Source organism: Malaclemys terrapin, chromosome 1, assembly GCF_027887155.1.
Source record: "Malaclemys terrapin pileata isolate rMalTer1 chromosome 1, rMalTer1.hap1, whole genome shotgun sequence".
NCBI lineage: Eukaryota > Metazoa > Chordata > Testudines > Emydidae > Malaclemys > Malaclemys terrapin.
This window is the reverse complement of record NC_071505.1, coordinates 116,255,796-116,271,749: the sequence shown is the minus strand read 5'-3', so window position 1 is coordinate 116,271,749 and position 15,954 is coordinate 116,255,796. Positions and strand designations below refer to the sequence as shown.

Genomic DNA, 15,954 nt, shown 5'->3' with positions numbered 1-15,954 from the left:
AAACAGATCACTGAATCATTTGATCTAGGTCATGAAATATTTCAAGGCTTTTGTTCAAATAGCCTTTGATCTCTATCAGGCTGACATGGATTCAATCTAGTATTTCAGCACTATCAATCCTAAACCATTCAGTCCCCTAACTTGTACATTTTAAAAAAAGGAATTAGCAATGTGTTCAAGGTTTTATGAATAAACTTAGCTTAATGTTAAAAAGTACAAAATAAATAACCTGAAAACCTAAAATCAGTAATGACAATGAATGGCACTTTCTAGATTAACTTGGCTAAAAAGAATTGTATATATAATGCTAGTAAAATGTATTATACAAGTAAACTGAAAACTCAGTTTAGACACCGTTATATAAGATATAGTATATGTCCTGTGCACACTTGACTATGATGCTCTTTTTTAGGGCTGCATAAAATGTTGAGTTAAATTTCCAAAGCAGTAATGGGCAATGGACTTCAAAACAGAAAGAAACTGCTCTTTTGTTGGTTGGAGGTATTTCAACCCCGAAGGGGAAAACACACAAAGCAATTTAAAGATCTTTAAAGGTTTTTTTTTAAAGCTTTTCCATGCTTCAATATTGCAGGAAGCCACAACATTTCATAAAGAATCCTGGGTCAGAGTTCAAGGAACAGCTTCAATGAAATCCTTGATCACCTTATGTAGTGTAGGGCAGGAAAATTGTTAGTTTTACATCCTACTTACAACAGCACGATTTTTTAAAAGGAGCTCTCAGCTGCAGAAACAACGTGCATAGCATAATTTAACGAGTCTACCAAAAGCATGTTGGGGATCTAGATTTATGATTCTAGCTTATTCCCTCTGACCCAAGCTGGCAAGGGCTAGCAGACTTATGGAGGGTCACTGAGGTCATATGCATGTGGTTCTGCTGTTCCTTAGTGATCTCACTGGATAATTTAACAGTAACTAGAAAGTTAGTCTGACTTGTAGCTGAAGGTGAGAAAAATAAATAGGCAAGGACCTTGAGTGCTCTGAAGAGAAGCTAAGATTACTATAATTTCCAAAAATCATATTGGACCTTGATTACAAGCCCAGAAATTCTAAATGCCCTTTTTCTTCAGAAACCTGTTTGCACTCCCTTAAGATACTCTGGAGACTAATGGGAACACCGACTTGCTTTCTGGCTCTCACAGCAATGTAGAGTATGTTATACAAGGTTAAATTTAATACCATTAAGAGAACACTTCTCCATCCTCTAAAAGAAATTAACTTCTCCCATCACTTACACAGGCTACACCTGACTTTATAAAGTCATTTTTTTCTTTGAAACAAACATTTAATATAGTAATAATTTTTTCATAAAAACAGTGGCATGTAACTATGCCTACAACAGCAGAACTTTCCAAAGTAACATGGAAAGTCAGTGTTCTGTTACCTGGAACCATTCTATTTAAAGAAGAAAACTGGAAATAAGTTGGTCTATTAACTATGTAAAAGGAAAGTATTCACCTTAGCATGATGCGTTCTATGTCTGCGGTCAATTGTTACATCTGCTCTTTGCACTGGTGATGACACTTCTGATCTGTATGTCCGTTGAGGGGAATATCCTTGGTAACCAGCTATGGAACCATGGGAAGGTGATGTGGGAATGGAATGCATCACCTGATCAGAAATATTGATCATGGTTTTTGGACTACTTAAAGTACTATGTCGAGTAAGAGTTGTTTGCTTATTGTAAAATTGACGTTGTTGCCATTCATAGAGTTGCCACATTGTGTCATCCCGCATGGATCTCCGCTTTTCTTCAGCTGTTACTGGTCCTATGGTCCTGTCATAAACTGATGGTGTCACACTACAAACACTCTCTGGCCTCGTTTTGCTGTTCCTTGGCAGGGTTCTATAGCCTTCTGGGTAACGGGGTGCAACTTGGGGTCGGTGGCTTGGCATATTTCTTGGTAGCGTCTGATATGAAATTATGCTGAAACAAGAGTTTCCATTAATAGTCAAGAATACTGCTATTATGGGAATACAAAGTTATCTAATTTCTTTTCCACGCTTGTTAGATATAATACTTTATAATCTGTTCTGATCACATTTTAAAAGATCTATGCTCTCCATCATATGAAGGAAACAGTAAAGGCTACTGAAAAAATCAAGTATGCCAAATGAATATATTACATATGATGCAACTGGATCTTTTTACTGACTGGATTAATTATTCAACCCAATATTTCATACCAATCCAATCTTCACATCAGTTTATTTATTACCCATTTCTGGGTCAGTTCCTGAGAGGTGCACCTACAACTCCTATAGATGTTTCAGATACTTGGGATACGTAGCCCTATGATCTTTTATTTTGTTTTTATTTCAGCTCAAACCTGCAAGGTGAATAGTTTAGTGTCAAGCTTTTAAAATTAAGGCTTATATTGTTTGTTCCAATACAAATTCATGAACAGGCAAAAATGGACTATTTGTCTATAAAAGCAGATAATTGCAAAATGATATCAAAACCATTTATTAATTATGGCTAGAATAAGGCAGAAAAAATGGTAATAACTATCTAATGCAATTATATTCTGCAATTTTAGATAAACCATTCACGTAAATCAGCCCAAGCAGAACAAACAGCAAATTATTTCTTTGTATTACAAGACAACATAATTTTAATGCTATTTTTTACTCTTTAATTTTTGTGTGAATTTAAAACTCTTCTTTAATTGGATACCAGATTAACAGTTCTGAAAACTGAAGTCCTTCAGTGACAGATCAGGTGGCAATGCGAAGTTTTCCCTAATGAACCATCAATATGCCTCAACTGTGACTGGAGGGAAGTGAGACGTTAGTCTTGGACCCAAGAGTCTGACCTGTCATGATGTTTTCCATTTAATGCTATTTGTAATGGCGATTTTTGGATGTTGACACTTTTCTAGCGAGAAGGAGAACAACACCTAACTCATTTCACACAGGGCATAGAACAGGCATGAGCTGGTAGATTCCAGTCACATGTAAAGTAGGCTAAATTCAAACTGACAGCATAGAGGTGAAAGGCACTAAACATCTCATTACCAGAGCTATTTAAACTGTTTGAATCATCACTAACTGTGGCCCTGGAACTGAAAATTAGTGAGTTACGGAAAAGGGCACATTTAAAAACAGAGTTAACCGAAGTGTAATTAGCGCCTTACAAAATAAGTATTACAAAAATTGTTTGTAGCAACTATCTTTCAGTCATGCAAAATAAAAATGTTAAGCTAAATAATTCATTTTTGAACATTTACTATTACCTATAATGCTTTGCAAGAACCACAGATGGAAACTGCTTTAAAGTGCTTTACATATACTAATGAATCAATCCACACAACCTCCCAGAAGTATTATCTGTAAGGCATTTTGTAGATAGGAAAATTAATCAATCATATATAAAAATGTTAGTTTTTCCACACAAGTCTTCTCAAACCATCCTGTTTCCGTTCACCCAACTCTGTGCATTTGCACTGCCGTAATTATGAAAAAGACGATAAAAAACAGTTACCAACCTTTCATAACTGTTGTTCTTGGAGATGTGTTGCTCATGCCCATTCTATGCTAGGTGTGAACGTGCCACATGCACAGCTGCCAGAGATTTTTCTTCTTAACATGAGCTTCCCTGAGTGACTTAAAACTGCTCAAATGCGGGTTGCTCACTGGTCTGGGCTTGCCGCAGGAGGTACATGGCTTGAAACCTGGGGATGGGGGCATCCCCAGTCCTTGGGACGATGTCCCTCGACGACTGGGACCACTATTTACACTCTATACACTAGTACTGATTGATTACTAAATACACGAACTGCAAAAACTATATACAATAGACTACAGAGTCCAAACCATTGGGAAAGCCTTGCAAGAGAGCAAGAAGGTGGTTCCAAGTAACCGTCACAGGTGGTAAGAAGGAATTGAGAGGTGCGGAGTCGGCAGCGCCCCTTATAACAGAGCATGTGTGAGGGGCTCCAGAAGGTGCTAGGGCCAATTACTATGGATACCACTAAGGGAAAAAAATCTCCCGCATCTCTGCACGTGGCATGCGCACACCTAGCATGCAATGGACGTGAGCAAGCACTTGAAGATTTTTTTCCTTGTATTTCAATACAACACATCCAAATTCCCCTTTCCTAGACTTTCCAGTGGATTTGTCAAATTAATTTTTAGCTATATGTAATGTTTATGATTTTAAAAGTTAAGATTTTCCAAAGGAATCCCAGGGAGCTAGATGTTCATCTCCCATTGAATTTCAAATTTCATTCAGTGGGAGTTGGGCAGTTGTCTCCTTTAAGCTTCTTTGAAAATCCAAGCTAATTTTGGGGGGAAATTCTTTGCATTTTTAATGTATGAAAAATTTTAATTTAAAAACTATTTGGTCTTAAGTTCTGGAACTTAAGATTTAAACACCCAACACCTCTTACTAATTACTAGCACTAGAAAAAAAAAACAAGCCTTAAATGATGCCCTGGCTTTCAATCCAGTGATTAAACCCAAAGCTGGGTTGTCAGTGTTATGAGGGTACCAGCAAGACTGACCTAACCAAATCCTAAATCACACACAAAACCTCTACTAAAAGCAAGATACCTAGTGTGCAGCAGCGGGACAGTAATCCATCAGGTAAGCTGCTGAGCTGCAGTAACAGTTCTATGGCTGGCTTTATAAATAACCCACAAGATCTTCAACTTACAGAAAAACTTCTGCAAGATAAAAAATACCTCTTTAAAACTTCGGGAATGTCCCCATTGCATGTGATTATTGCTGGGCTCTAAGATTTGTTCCAATCTGGAAGTTAACTCACTTACTCTAAAGGGGGAGAGAGCTTGCTGATATGCTTTCTATGTGCTCAATCCTGTGACATGCGGAGATCTCTCAGTCCTATAGGCACAGAGAGAAGCACCTTACAAACTCAAGGCTAAAAATGCCCCTCCATCATAAAGAGTACAATTAAGGGTTTCCTTAGACTGCCTCGTACGAGAGTATAGAGGAAAATGGCAAAATGGAGGAAAGTTAAGTCATCTCTTCAAAATATAGGGTAGAGGAATCCAAAACTATGTATGGGACCAATCTTCTGGTTAAGAATATGCTCAGTGTACTCTGTAACAAAGACCACAAATATGCAGATATTTGGCACACACATTTCTCACACCTGTAAGAACAGTTAGCTGAATCACACTTCTGTTGAAAATGTTTACCTACTACTGTTACTTTTAACACCTACAACTAATGTAACAGAAGACTGGACACCTTCAGTTTTCAGATTATTATTTGACAAAACTTACTATTTAAAAAAGTCTTCCTGATTGTCTTGAATAGTCACGTTCTCCCCTCCCTGCTGTGTACATCTCTCACACAGCAAGTGAGAAAAAGAAAACAAACAGCAGTACCCAAGACCACCTTCCAACTTATTCCTTAATGCCTAGACGTCCATTATAATATATTCTTTGGAGAAATTTGTGTTTTTACAAAAAAAAAAAAATTATGTACATGAGCTATTTTATGGGACATCCACTGGTTTGCACAAACTGTCCTATGGAAAAATTACTGATCTCTCCCAATCTACTGATTTTAGTTTGAACCAAGTATGAATGCAGAAAGGACAGCCGGGGGTGGGGTGGGAGTGGGGAGAGACTATTAGGGCGAGGGGGAGAAAATTTCAGGGATTAATAGTCGTGCTATTATTTCTGCCCTTTAAGTGCTTTGGGCTATTTAGAACTCTAATGGTGGAGTATGCGCTCTTCTTTAATAGGGTGACCAGACAGCAAGTATGAAAAATCAGGACGGGATGGGGGGGCAATAGGAGACTATATAAGAAAAAGACCCAAAAATCGGGACTGTCCCTATAAAAATCAGAACATCTGGTCACCCTACTCTTTAAAAGCATTCCTAAAAAGTAATTCTTCAGATGCTTATTGTTATGATAAGCTAACGAAACTAACAAACGTTACAAACACCCCAAAGCCCTGAAATTCTAAATTTTATCTGTAAGGCAGTTTGTAAAGGTGGTCTGTAAGGGGTTGTTTTTTGTTTTTTTGTTTTAAATAAATTGGGCTTGTGCCTTTGGCTCTGATATATATAAAGCTTTAAGACTTTTTTTTAACCTTAGAAATCTTAGTACAGTAATATCAAGTTTTGTCTTCCCTGCTTTAGCTGGAAAACTCTGGGAGGTCTCATGGATGCTTTATTGAAAGAACCTTAGTAAAAAGAGTTGAGGATGCTGAGTCTTTAAACAAAGGCTGCCCCTTCTCCAAAATTTAGTCATGGAAGTTAAATACATCTTATTGAAAGACAACAAAACCCAACCTTACTGAAAAACAAAAAAAACAGTTTTATCATTAAAACTTCCTTCCCCTCTCAATAGCTCAACTTTCATTCTCTTGTGATGTTACCTTTTCACTAGTTGTCCAAATCAGAATTTTCTAGTCTAGACAAAACCTGAATTTCTAGTGTAAAAAAGCAGCATTATAAACCCTTTTCTTAAAACAGCAGCAGCAGCAACAAAAGCTTCAGGCTACCTTTATGTATCCCAAAAAGGCAAAGAAGGGCACAAGTCCAATTTTAATTCCACTTTGCTGATCAGCTTTACATCAAGCTTCATTTTTAAGTATATTGTTTGTGCTACCAATTTCATCTATATTTAAATAAGAAATGATCTCTATACTTAAGGAGATTCTGTTCTGCCAGTTAATGTTTTGTTAATGTTTTCCACTATACATCTCCCACAATGGAATCGGTGTGTTTTGGAATACAGCCAACATAATACTGGAGCAATGATAAGAGAAATCCAAACTGAAAAGACTTGGAGGTTTTATCCTTGTTCATAATTGAAAAACAACATCTATTCAACTATCACTGTCTGGATGCAAGTTACACAATTTTTTAAATTCTAAATTTAAAAATATAATTACATCACAAAACTGTGTTAAGTTCTCATTGCCCAAGCATACATAATGTGATAAATGTCAAGGTTTAATAGTCACTCCGTGTAGTACAAATTAAAATTAAAAATTGATCAACTGGCAACACAAATATATCAGGAATACTATATGACCCTCAATACCAATTATATTTAATGATGGGTCTGTTATAGAGCTTTAGCAATTGAGTCAGAGTAAGAGTAAACTTTCACAGCTTTGCAAGAAACAGATCTTAAGAACATTCCAGCAAAGAAGATTATTCAGGTCAACCTACCTCCTCCCTACAATGTGAAGGGCATAATTTCACACTCTCCAAATTCCTCCTGCAGTGACATTCCCATAAAAGTTTAATTGAAAGCAAAAAATTTTAATAGAGGTTTGAGAAATAAATATTATAAACTCATGTTTAGTGTGCCATACAATGCAGTTGCCTGGTAGACATCCTGGAAGAGACATCCCTATGCTTCCGTGATGCAGAATAATTGCTAACAACACAGCAAGATTTAATAATGTCAATGATTCATAGAGGAACTTTAAAGTTTTCCGATTAATCACTGGAATGCACCGTTAGACTTTGGAGGTGCTATGCCATAAGCATGGTTATATGTAGAAAAGAAAGCAATTAACATGAATTTAGATGAATCTGCATGACAAACTTCAAATGATAACATTTAGGATATACTTTATCTTTTTAACTTAATTTTTTTTTAAAATAGCATAGAATCCTTCTATAGTAAGAGTTTTAAATAAAAGCATTTTGATAGCAAAATCTATTAATAAAAACAGTCCTGAGGCAATTTCCCGAACAGGGACTTTTCCTCATGAAGTGCTTAAAAGTAAGTGTTTTAGAGAATCACCACTCTCTGTGCTGGAATGGGAAATCCTTAACTACATTACTCCTGGGGGAATTCTGCACCTCTGTGCATGCAGAATTTGCACAGAAATTAGTTTTTTGCACAGAATTTCCTTTTCCTCCACAGAAATGGGCTGCAGCGCTGCCACTAGAGGCCACTGTACCCGGCAGAAAAAAGCTCATAAGTAGAAGACACTGCGGGGGGGTGGGGAGAGAGATGGGAGGGGGGGCGAGGGTGAAAGCTTCTCAGCATGCCTTGAAGGAAGGCGGTAGCGTGCAGGAAGCTCCACACAAGCCTGGGACCAGCATGAGGCTGTTTCTCTGGGAGGGAGGGAGGCAGGGAGGGAGGGAGGGAGGAAGTGCGAGTGTCTGGGCAGGGGGGCTCACAGCTGCGCTCTGGGAGGGAGGGGTGTGGGTGTCTGTAGCCCTACTGGGCTCAGGGGTGAGGGGACAAACAGGAACTGGGTTGTTATAAGTATTTCCTTAACTCTCTACTCCTGGAGGAATTTTTTTGTGTTTGTACTTTACAGATGTAGTTGCTGATCGGTATTTTGAAATAAATTACCAAAATAATTGAAACGGGCATGATTACAGAGTGTTATTTTGACAAAATATGCAGAATTTTAAAATACCGGGTACAGAATTTTTCATTTTTTTTGGCACAGAATTCCCCCAGGTATATTACATCTGAAGTTTTCACTGTAGTAGAGGCGAAGTTCACTCAGAGGGGTTTTTGACCAGCTTTCATATGCAACTCAGATATTTAATGCTACTTTCAATATTCCTCATATGGTGTATGCATCTTTGTCAGTGCTTCCCCTCTCATTTAACCACATACATTACCTACCACCTTTGTTCAAATCCACTACTCACCAATTAACTGATCCTAGCATGATGGTAACTGAGGGAAGAACACAGAGACAAGACAGGGGAGAAAGAGGGATGATTTCCCTCTGATGTCAGAGCCCCCACCAATCGGAGAGGGGAGTGAACAAGAGAGAAGGAAAGGAAGGGGCAGAGGAGAAGGCAAAATCACATTTCTAACAAGCCGTGCATTTCACCTAAATTGACAATACAAGAATCTACTTATCCGCACATTTCCTTCTTAAGGAAGCACACAACCCCCATGCCAATGTTTTAACAGGAATACGCAATATGTTTGTTTGTGTTTAATATGCATTTTTTTTAGTTTACATCTGTCTTATTTCCTTGAAGTCAAAGATTGAATTTAGCAAACATTTTGTTTTAATAACTAATTTACTCTTCATCATTTATGGAGGCTGTTTACTCTTTGGATTTCATTCAATTTGAATGAAAAAAATTGATCTATGTAATTGTTTCCAAATGCTTTCAATTTGTTTTCATGCATTAATAAATATTTAAGCACACAATACTACCAAGGAATGTTAAAGTCACCAGCAACACCAAATTTAAACAAACAAACAAACAAACCCCAAACAACACTCCCACATCTCTTACATGTATTCTTCCCCAACCTAAATTTTGTGCCTAAAAACTAGCTAGCTGAGCCCATTTAAATAAAACAACTTTTACCGAGGCTAAGTGACTGTTTGAGAGTGTCTCTTACACAATCTAAGTAGATACTATCTAGATAACCAGCATGCACAATAATGCAAGACAACCTCTTTAAGCCAAAAACTGGACTTTACAGGAATGTAATATTAAGTTAATTACACACCTGAAAAAGAATCTAAGATATTGTGACAGAAAATCTAAATTAAAAGAATAATCAAATTGCTTACCCTCTTGTTTCCTCATCTTGCCCCTTTCCTCTCTGAACTCTAATCCACTGCTCCAACTGAAGCATTGAATTAGTTCTCTGTATGACTCGTTCAGACTCCATATGTGAGTGAACTGCATTGTGCTGTCCTCCATCTCCAGTGTCCGCCACAATATTGACAGCTTTATTCTCAGACCCATTTAAATGAACTGGCCTGTAGAGTCCAGCCTGAAGTGCGCTCACTGGTAAGGTTCTGTATTCTGAATTTAGCTTTACACTATTAATTTTAGTTAAGGGTTTATCTTGTCCAATTTTCTGAAATCCATATTTTTCAGCTTCCAAAGCCGCCTTCTCTTCATTTTTGCTTACTTCTTTGTTTTTTTGATTATTCTGTGCCTCTGGTTTAATTAACACCCTGTGGTTCGAAATGTTATTCACTTCTCGAGGTGGTGTGTTTTCAGTCATCTTCTCTACTCTGAAAAGAGAAGAAAATGGCATAACAACATAACTACAAACAAACTGTAATAGCTGAAGTATTTGCTTTTGAAAAAACACCCCTTCATTATTATGGGTTCCAGGTTGTTCTAAGAGACCATTGTCTAACCAATAAGCTATAACAGCTTGTCTTTGGGAGAATAATCCAGGCCAGTTTTAAATGGTCAGTAGTAGGGTTTTTTGTTTGTTTGTTAAAGAATTCCCCTCCACTTCTTTCTATTTTAGAATCATCCATACCAAGCCAAACTCCAAGTTATACCATCATGGTAAGTGGCCAGTAAACAGGTTGACATCAAGCTAGAGAAACTGGAAGAGCAGATATTAATTTCCCAAAGGACAGGATGCTGGAACTGCACATACTCTGTGGCTCTTCTCAGGAATCAAAGCCTCTGGAATGCAAACAGCTTAAAATCCAGACTGACTTCAAACCAAAGTGTTTGAGATGGCAGCATATTATGTTCCTGTCTAGCTCATAATTCACTATGCTAGTCATTTCAACATATAATGGGCACATTATTCTATATTTTAAACTTTATATGGTCACTGACATCAATTAGCTTTCTCTGGTATGTTGTCATTTCAGCTATTGTATATTTTGTGGGAAATGCTTGTGGCTTCCTTAATTTTAGGAGGAAAATATCTGCTGACTATGGAACTGTGGCACAAAATAATTATATATATTTTTAGAACCAAACAGTAACTGCTATACAGTACTTATATTACACAAGTTATAGAAATGTATACCTCCAGAGCTTAATTATTTTCTTTTTAAATTCTAGTGTTTCAAGGAGTCAAGGGTGCTTCAACACTGGGACATTTGAGCCCCAAGTTTCCAACTGTGTGCCTAATTTGTATCACAACTGACAATTGTATGTGCAAATAGTACTTTGAGATGCATATCACCAATTATAGTATTTACCAGTGCAAGCAGCCCATTGTGTCTATTTCCATGCAATCTAAGTAATTTCATATGCAAATGCACACTGATTTACGTCCACTTGAATTCTGAGCATTAGGCCTAAATGTCTGACAAATATTAAGCATCATTCCAGAAGTTTATTTAAACCAGAAATTCTTTAAGAGTATTTTCACAAGCAAATCATGTTGGGTATAATTTTTGTAAGCACCTAAAGGACTGAGAAACCTAATTCCCTTTTGAAAGTTTTACCCATTATTCCTATAGTTTCTTCAAGAATTCTGGACATTTATTTTCAAATGCTCCACCGGTGAAATGCTTATACATTAAGTAGAATCATGCCTTTTAATACCAAGCAGTTGTTAGAACATATTAATAGAATTCCTTACCAACTCCTACACAGATAGATTACAGATATATGAACTAGTTTAAATATTTTTACAAGGAATTTCTTAGACTGACACAAACTCCTATCCCACCCACAAGTGCTAGCTCAACTAGACTAACTAGTTACAAATGATGAAAATAAAGCATTTATGCAGTGCAGTTTTAGAGTGGAGCTGAGCCTTTTTTGTACATACATTTCTCTTGGTTCAAGACCGTTAACATAGCAAAACTTACTAAAACTACACAAAAACAATGAGGAGTACTTGTGGCACCTTAGAGACTAACAAATGTATTTGGGCATAAGCTTTCGTGGGCTAGAACTCACTTCATCAGATGCATGGGTTCTAGCCCACAAAAGCTTATGCCCAAATACATTTGTTAGTCTTTAAGGTGTCACAAGGATTCCTCGTTGTTTTTGCTGATACAGACTAACACAGCTACCACTCTAAAACTACACAGGCAGTTATGAGAATTAATGAAAGATTAAGGCAATTCTGTATAAGTATGCATATACCAAATTGGTAGGATATACTTTAACTCTTCCTTCACTGTATCTCCTTCCCAAAAACAAGTTAAAATACTCAAATTCACAGAGCAGTTATAAGGGCTTGTCTATACAAACATTAAGGGCAGGTCTACACTACCCGGTAGTTCGGCGGCAAGCAAATCGAACTTTTGGGTTCGACTTATCGCGTCTTGTCTGCACAAGGTAAGTCGAACCCGGAAGTGCTCGCCGTCGACTGCGGTACTCCAGCTCAGCGAGAGGAGTACCGTGAAGTCGACGGGGGAGCCTGCCTGCCGCGTCTGGACCAAGGTAGGTTCGAACTAAGCTACTTCGAACTTCAGCTACGTTATTCACGTAGCTGAAGTTGCGTACCTTAGTTCGAATTGGGGGGTTAGTGTAGACCTGCCCTTAGTTTGCAGCAAGCTGGGGTGTGAATCTACCCTGCACTAGCCTTACTGCACTCTAAGAGTCTATGAGGACCCTGCTGACATACATACATTAATAGTTCATTAATGTGCTTTGATCTAGTTGTCTTTTGGAGGAGTTCAGACTTTGAGACTCACTCCCCTTGCCAGGTTTCAGACCCCAGGCTCCAGCCTGAGCCTGAACATCTACACCGGTTTTGTTCAATATCTTCATTAATGATCTGGAAGATGGCGTGGACTGCACCCTCAGCAAGTTTGCAGATGACACTAAACTGGGAGGAGTGGTAGATACGCTGGAGGGTAGGGATAGGATACAGAGGGACCTAGACAAATTAGAGGATTGGGCCAAAAGAAACCTGATGAGGTTCAACAAGGACAAGTGCAGAGTCCTGCACTTAAGACGGAAGAATCCCATGCACTGCTACAGACTAGGGACCGAATGGCTAGGAAGCAGTTCTGCAGAAAAGGACCACCAGAAAAGTGGACGAGAAGCTGGATATGAGTCAACAGTGTGCCTTTGTTGCCAAGAAGGCTACCGGCATTTTGGGCTGTATAAGTAGGGGCATTGCCCGCAGATCAAGGGACATGATCATTCCCCTCTATTCGACATTGGTGAGGCCTCATCTGGAGTACTGTGTCCAGTTTTGGGCCCCACACTACAAGAAGGATGTGGAAAAATTGGAAGGAGTCCAGCGGAGGGCAACAAAAATGATTAGGGGGCTGGAGCACGAGTTATGCGGTGAGGCTGAGGGAACTGGGATTGTTTAGTCTGCAGAAGAGAAGAATGAGGGGGGATTTGATAGCTGCTTTCAACTACCTGAAAGGGGGTTCCAAAGAGGATGGATCTAGACTGTACTCAGTGGTACCTGATGACAGAACAAGGAGTAATGGTCTCAAGTTGCAGCTGGGGAGGTTTAGGTTGGATATTAGGAAAAACTTTCACTAGGAGGGTGGTGAAGCACTGGAATGGGTTACCTAGGGAGGTGGTGGAATCTCCTTCCTTAGAGGTTTTTAAGGTCAGGCTTGACAAAGCCCTGGCTGGGATGATTTAGTTGGGAACTGGTCCTGCTTTGAGCAGGGGGTTGGACTAGATGACCTCCTGAGGTCCCTTCCAACCCTGATATTCTATGATTCTACTGCTATTTTCAGCCCCATAGAGAGAGCCCTGTGATCCCGAGTCAGTTGATCTGGGTTCTGAGAGTTGCTGCTGAGAGTCTTTTTTGCAGTGTAAACATGAATACCCTTAGTGTTCATGTGGGCAAGCCACTGGTTAAAGCTATGCAAGACACCTAGTCCTACTTTGCTGTGAATTCTCTGATGAAATCTCTGAGAAGTAAAGGAATACAATAACACCTTGCTGACTTCACACATATAGCCCTACGTTCACCCCTCTGTGAAGTATGAAAAAAAGTTTGACTTTTACAAAAGAGTGTATTTAATGTATCTCAACCAGAAATAGCAATGTTCATCGTGCACAGGAGGCCAGCTGTTAGAGGCAGAAAACGTACAGGTTGAAAGGCACTTGAGAAACATGTAAACCAATACTCAAATGTGCATCTCTGGCTGCTCGCATCGACATGTTACCCATCAGGACAATGTATTGTTTCTTGCACGGTGTTGGTGGATTCCCATGTTTAATCCATCTGATGTTTTCTGCTAGCAGGTCAACATGACATCTGGCAACTTTAAGTCTTCTGAGGATTTTTTCATTGGAATTTCAATGGATTTTTTGGTAACAGAATAGAGCACATTCCCACGGGGCTGACACTTATCTTTCTTGGAATATTAACATACCAGTATTTTTGCCTAAGCAAGTATTTGGTGAAATTATTTTTTCCAAAAAATGTGCTCTCTAATACAATTCAACCCAAAAGAGAAAATGGATGACAGGTTCTGCCAAAGACCTCTCTCAGATAATAATAGGTAGAGCACTGATAATTACAGATACGAAAAATTGAATGTTAAAAATTTCAAAAGATCAGCACTCAAAAATTTGAAAATGCCAAAATTAAGGTCATCTTTGCAAATTCAGAAACAAATTTCACAACTGCATAGCACTGTTAACACTTACATTGCTATAAATGCTTGTGTCCAAGCCATCTAGGGTTGATTTTGCCACCTATACAAACACTGAGTAGTACCTTAGTCCTACAATCAAAAAAGAGGACTCTCTTCCACTTCCCGCCCACCTCAGAACTCCCAACCCCCGCCCCTTGTCCCCTAACTGCCCCCCATGACCCCACTCCCTACCTAAGCCTCCCTGCTTCTTATCCCGATTGCCCCCTCCTGAGACCCCCCCCCCCCCACCCTAACTGCCCCCCTAGGACCCTACCCCCTACCTGTCCCCTGGCTTCCCCAACCCTTGTCCACACCCCCCGCCCCAAGACAGACCCTCAGGACTCCCACGCCCCATCCAACCACTCCCCGCCCCCTGACAAGACCCCCAGAACTCTCGGCCCATCCAACCCCCTCTGCTCCCTGTCCCCTGACTGCTCCAATCCCTCTCCACACCCCCACCCGATAGCCCCCCCACAGAACCCCCGACCCATCCAACCCCCCTGCTCCCTGTCCCCTGACTGCTCTGATCCCTCTTCACACCCCCGCCCCAACAGCCCCCCCAGAACTCCCAACTCATCCAACCCTCCCCCTGCTCCCTGACTGCCCCCCGGGACTCTCCTTACCACCATGCCGCTGGCTCCACATGGGCCAAACCAAACAGGCTGCCGAGCGCACAGCCCCACCCCTGCAGAGTGCTGAGGCGGGGGGGAAGGGCTCTGGCTCCTGGAGGCCAATGGGAGCGGCTCAATCAGGCCCAGCTGCCCTATCAGCCATGACCTTTCTACCTTATTACCAATTCCTCCCGGACAGCTATTTAAAAACAAAAAAAACGGACATATCCGGGGAAATACCGACGGGGAAATACCCTGATATTCAAGAAATAAATGACCACTCAGTGTACATTAATATGGCAGACTCTAGCCCTTAATATGGAAAAGTGAAGACGCCTGTTAGATTTGTCACTTCTTACTTTCTGACCTGGCTGTGGAACAAGCCACAGCAATCATGGGTAAATCGTGTACTGCACTAGGTGATCAGCAAAAGAAAATGACATAGTAGTACACTGATAACATATCACTAGAGCAGACCAAAAAACCCTACATTGCTATCGTTTATCACTAAACTGGTGATGATCTAATTTGGAAATAATCTGATGTTTTGCCAATTTCAAGAGGTTGTTTCAGGTCACGTTTTATGAATGAAAGGTTTAAGTGGACTCTTGATAGATTAAAGTATTTGAGATTAGTTACTTACAATAGGACCCTGAGGACCTGGTTAAACTTGGATCTACCATTTAAGAAAATAAAGCTAGATTTACTGAGTAAAAGCAATTACAATTAAGCCTATGGGGCAAAATAAATTCAATTATAATAAATATGCACCTTACAATATTATATACACTCAGTGTTGTACCTATGGAAGTAACAAAAATGCTTACTTTATTTCAATTTTTTAAAATATTTGGGATAGAGGGAAAGAAGCCATAATTGTCATTTCACTCAAACATACTAGTCACATTTTTTTCCATTGAATTTATAAAGAATTATCCGGAAGACTCACCAAATTATTCACTGGACAACAAATAAGAATGGCGATAAGGACCAGTTTTGGCTTTCAAGAGGAATTTATTGAAGATTCTCCTCTCATATTAGCTCTCAATAGGATTTTTCAC

The 15,954-nt window shown here is 39.4% G+C and overlaps 1 protein-coding gene across 7 annotated transcripts in view; it reads right to left on the bottom strand.

The window, feature by feature from the left end:
- Nucleotides 1-15,954, bottom strand: part of PLEKHA5 (pleckstrin homology domain containing A5) — a 274,187-nt gene that overhangs the window by 69,464 nt on the left and 188,769 nt on the right. For all 7 annotated transcript variants that reach the window (XM_054036329.1, XM_054036266.1, XM_054036274.1 and 4 more), the window contains 2 exons: nucleotides 9,519-9,971; nucleotides 1,477-1,945 (listed from right to left, as the gene is read on the bottom strand). In XM_054036329.1, coding sequence (XP_053892304.1) covers nucleotides 1,477-1,945; nucleotides 9,519-9,971 — 922 coding nt within the window. The remainder of the gene's footprint in view (nucleotides 1-1,476; nucleotides 1,946-9,518; nucleotides 9,972-15,954) is intronic.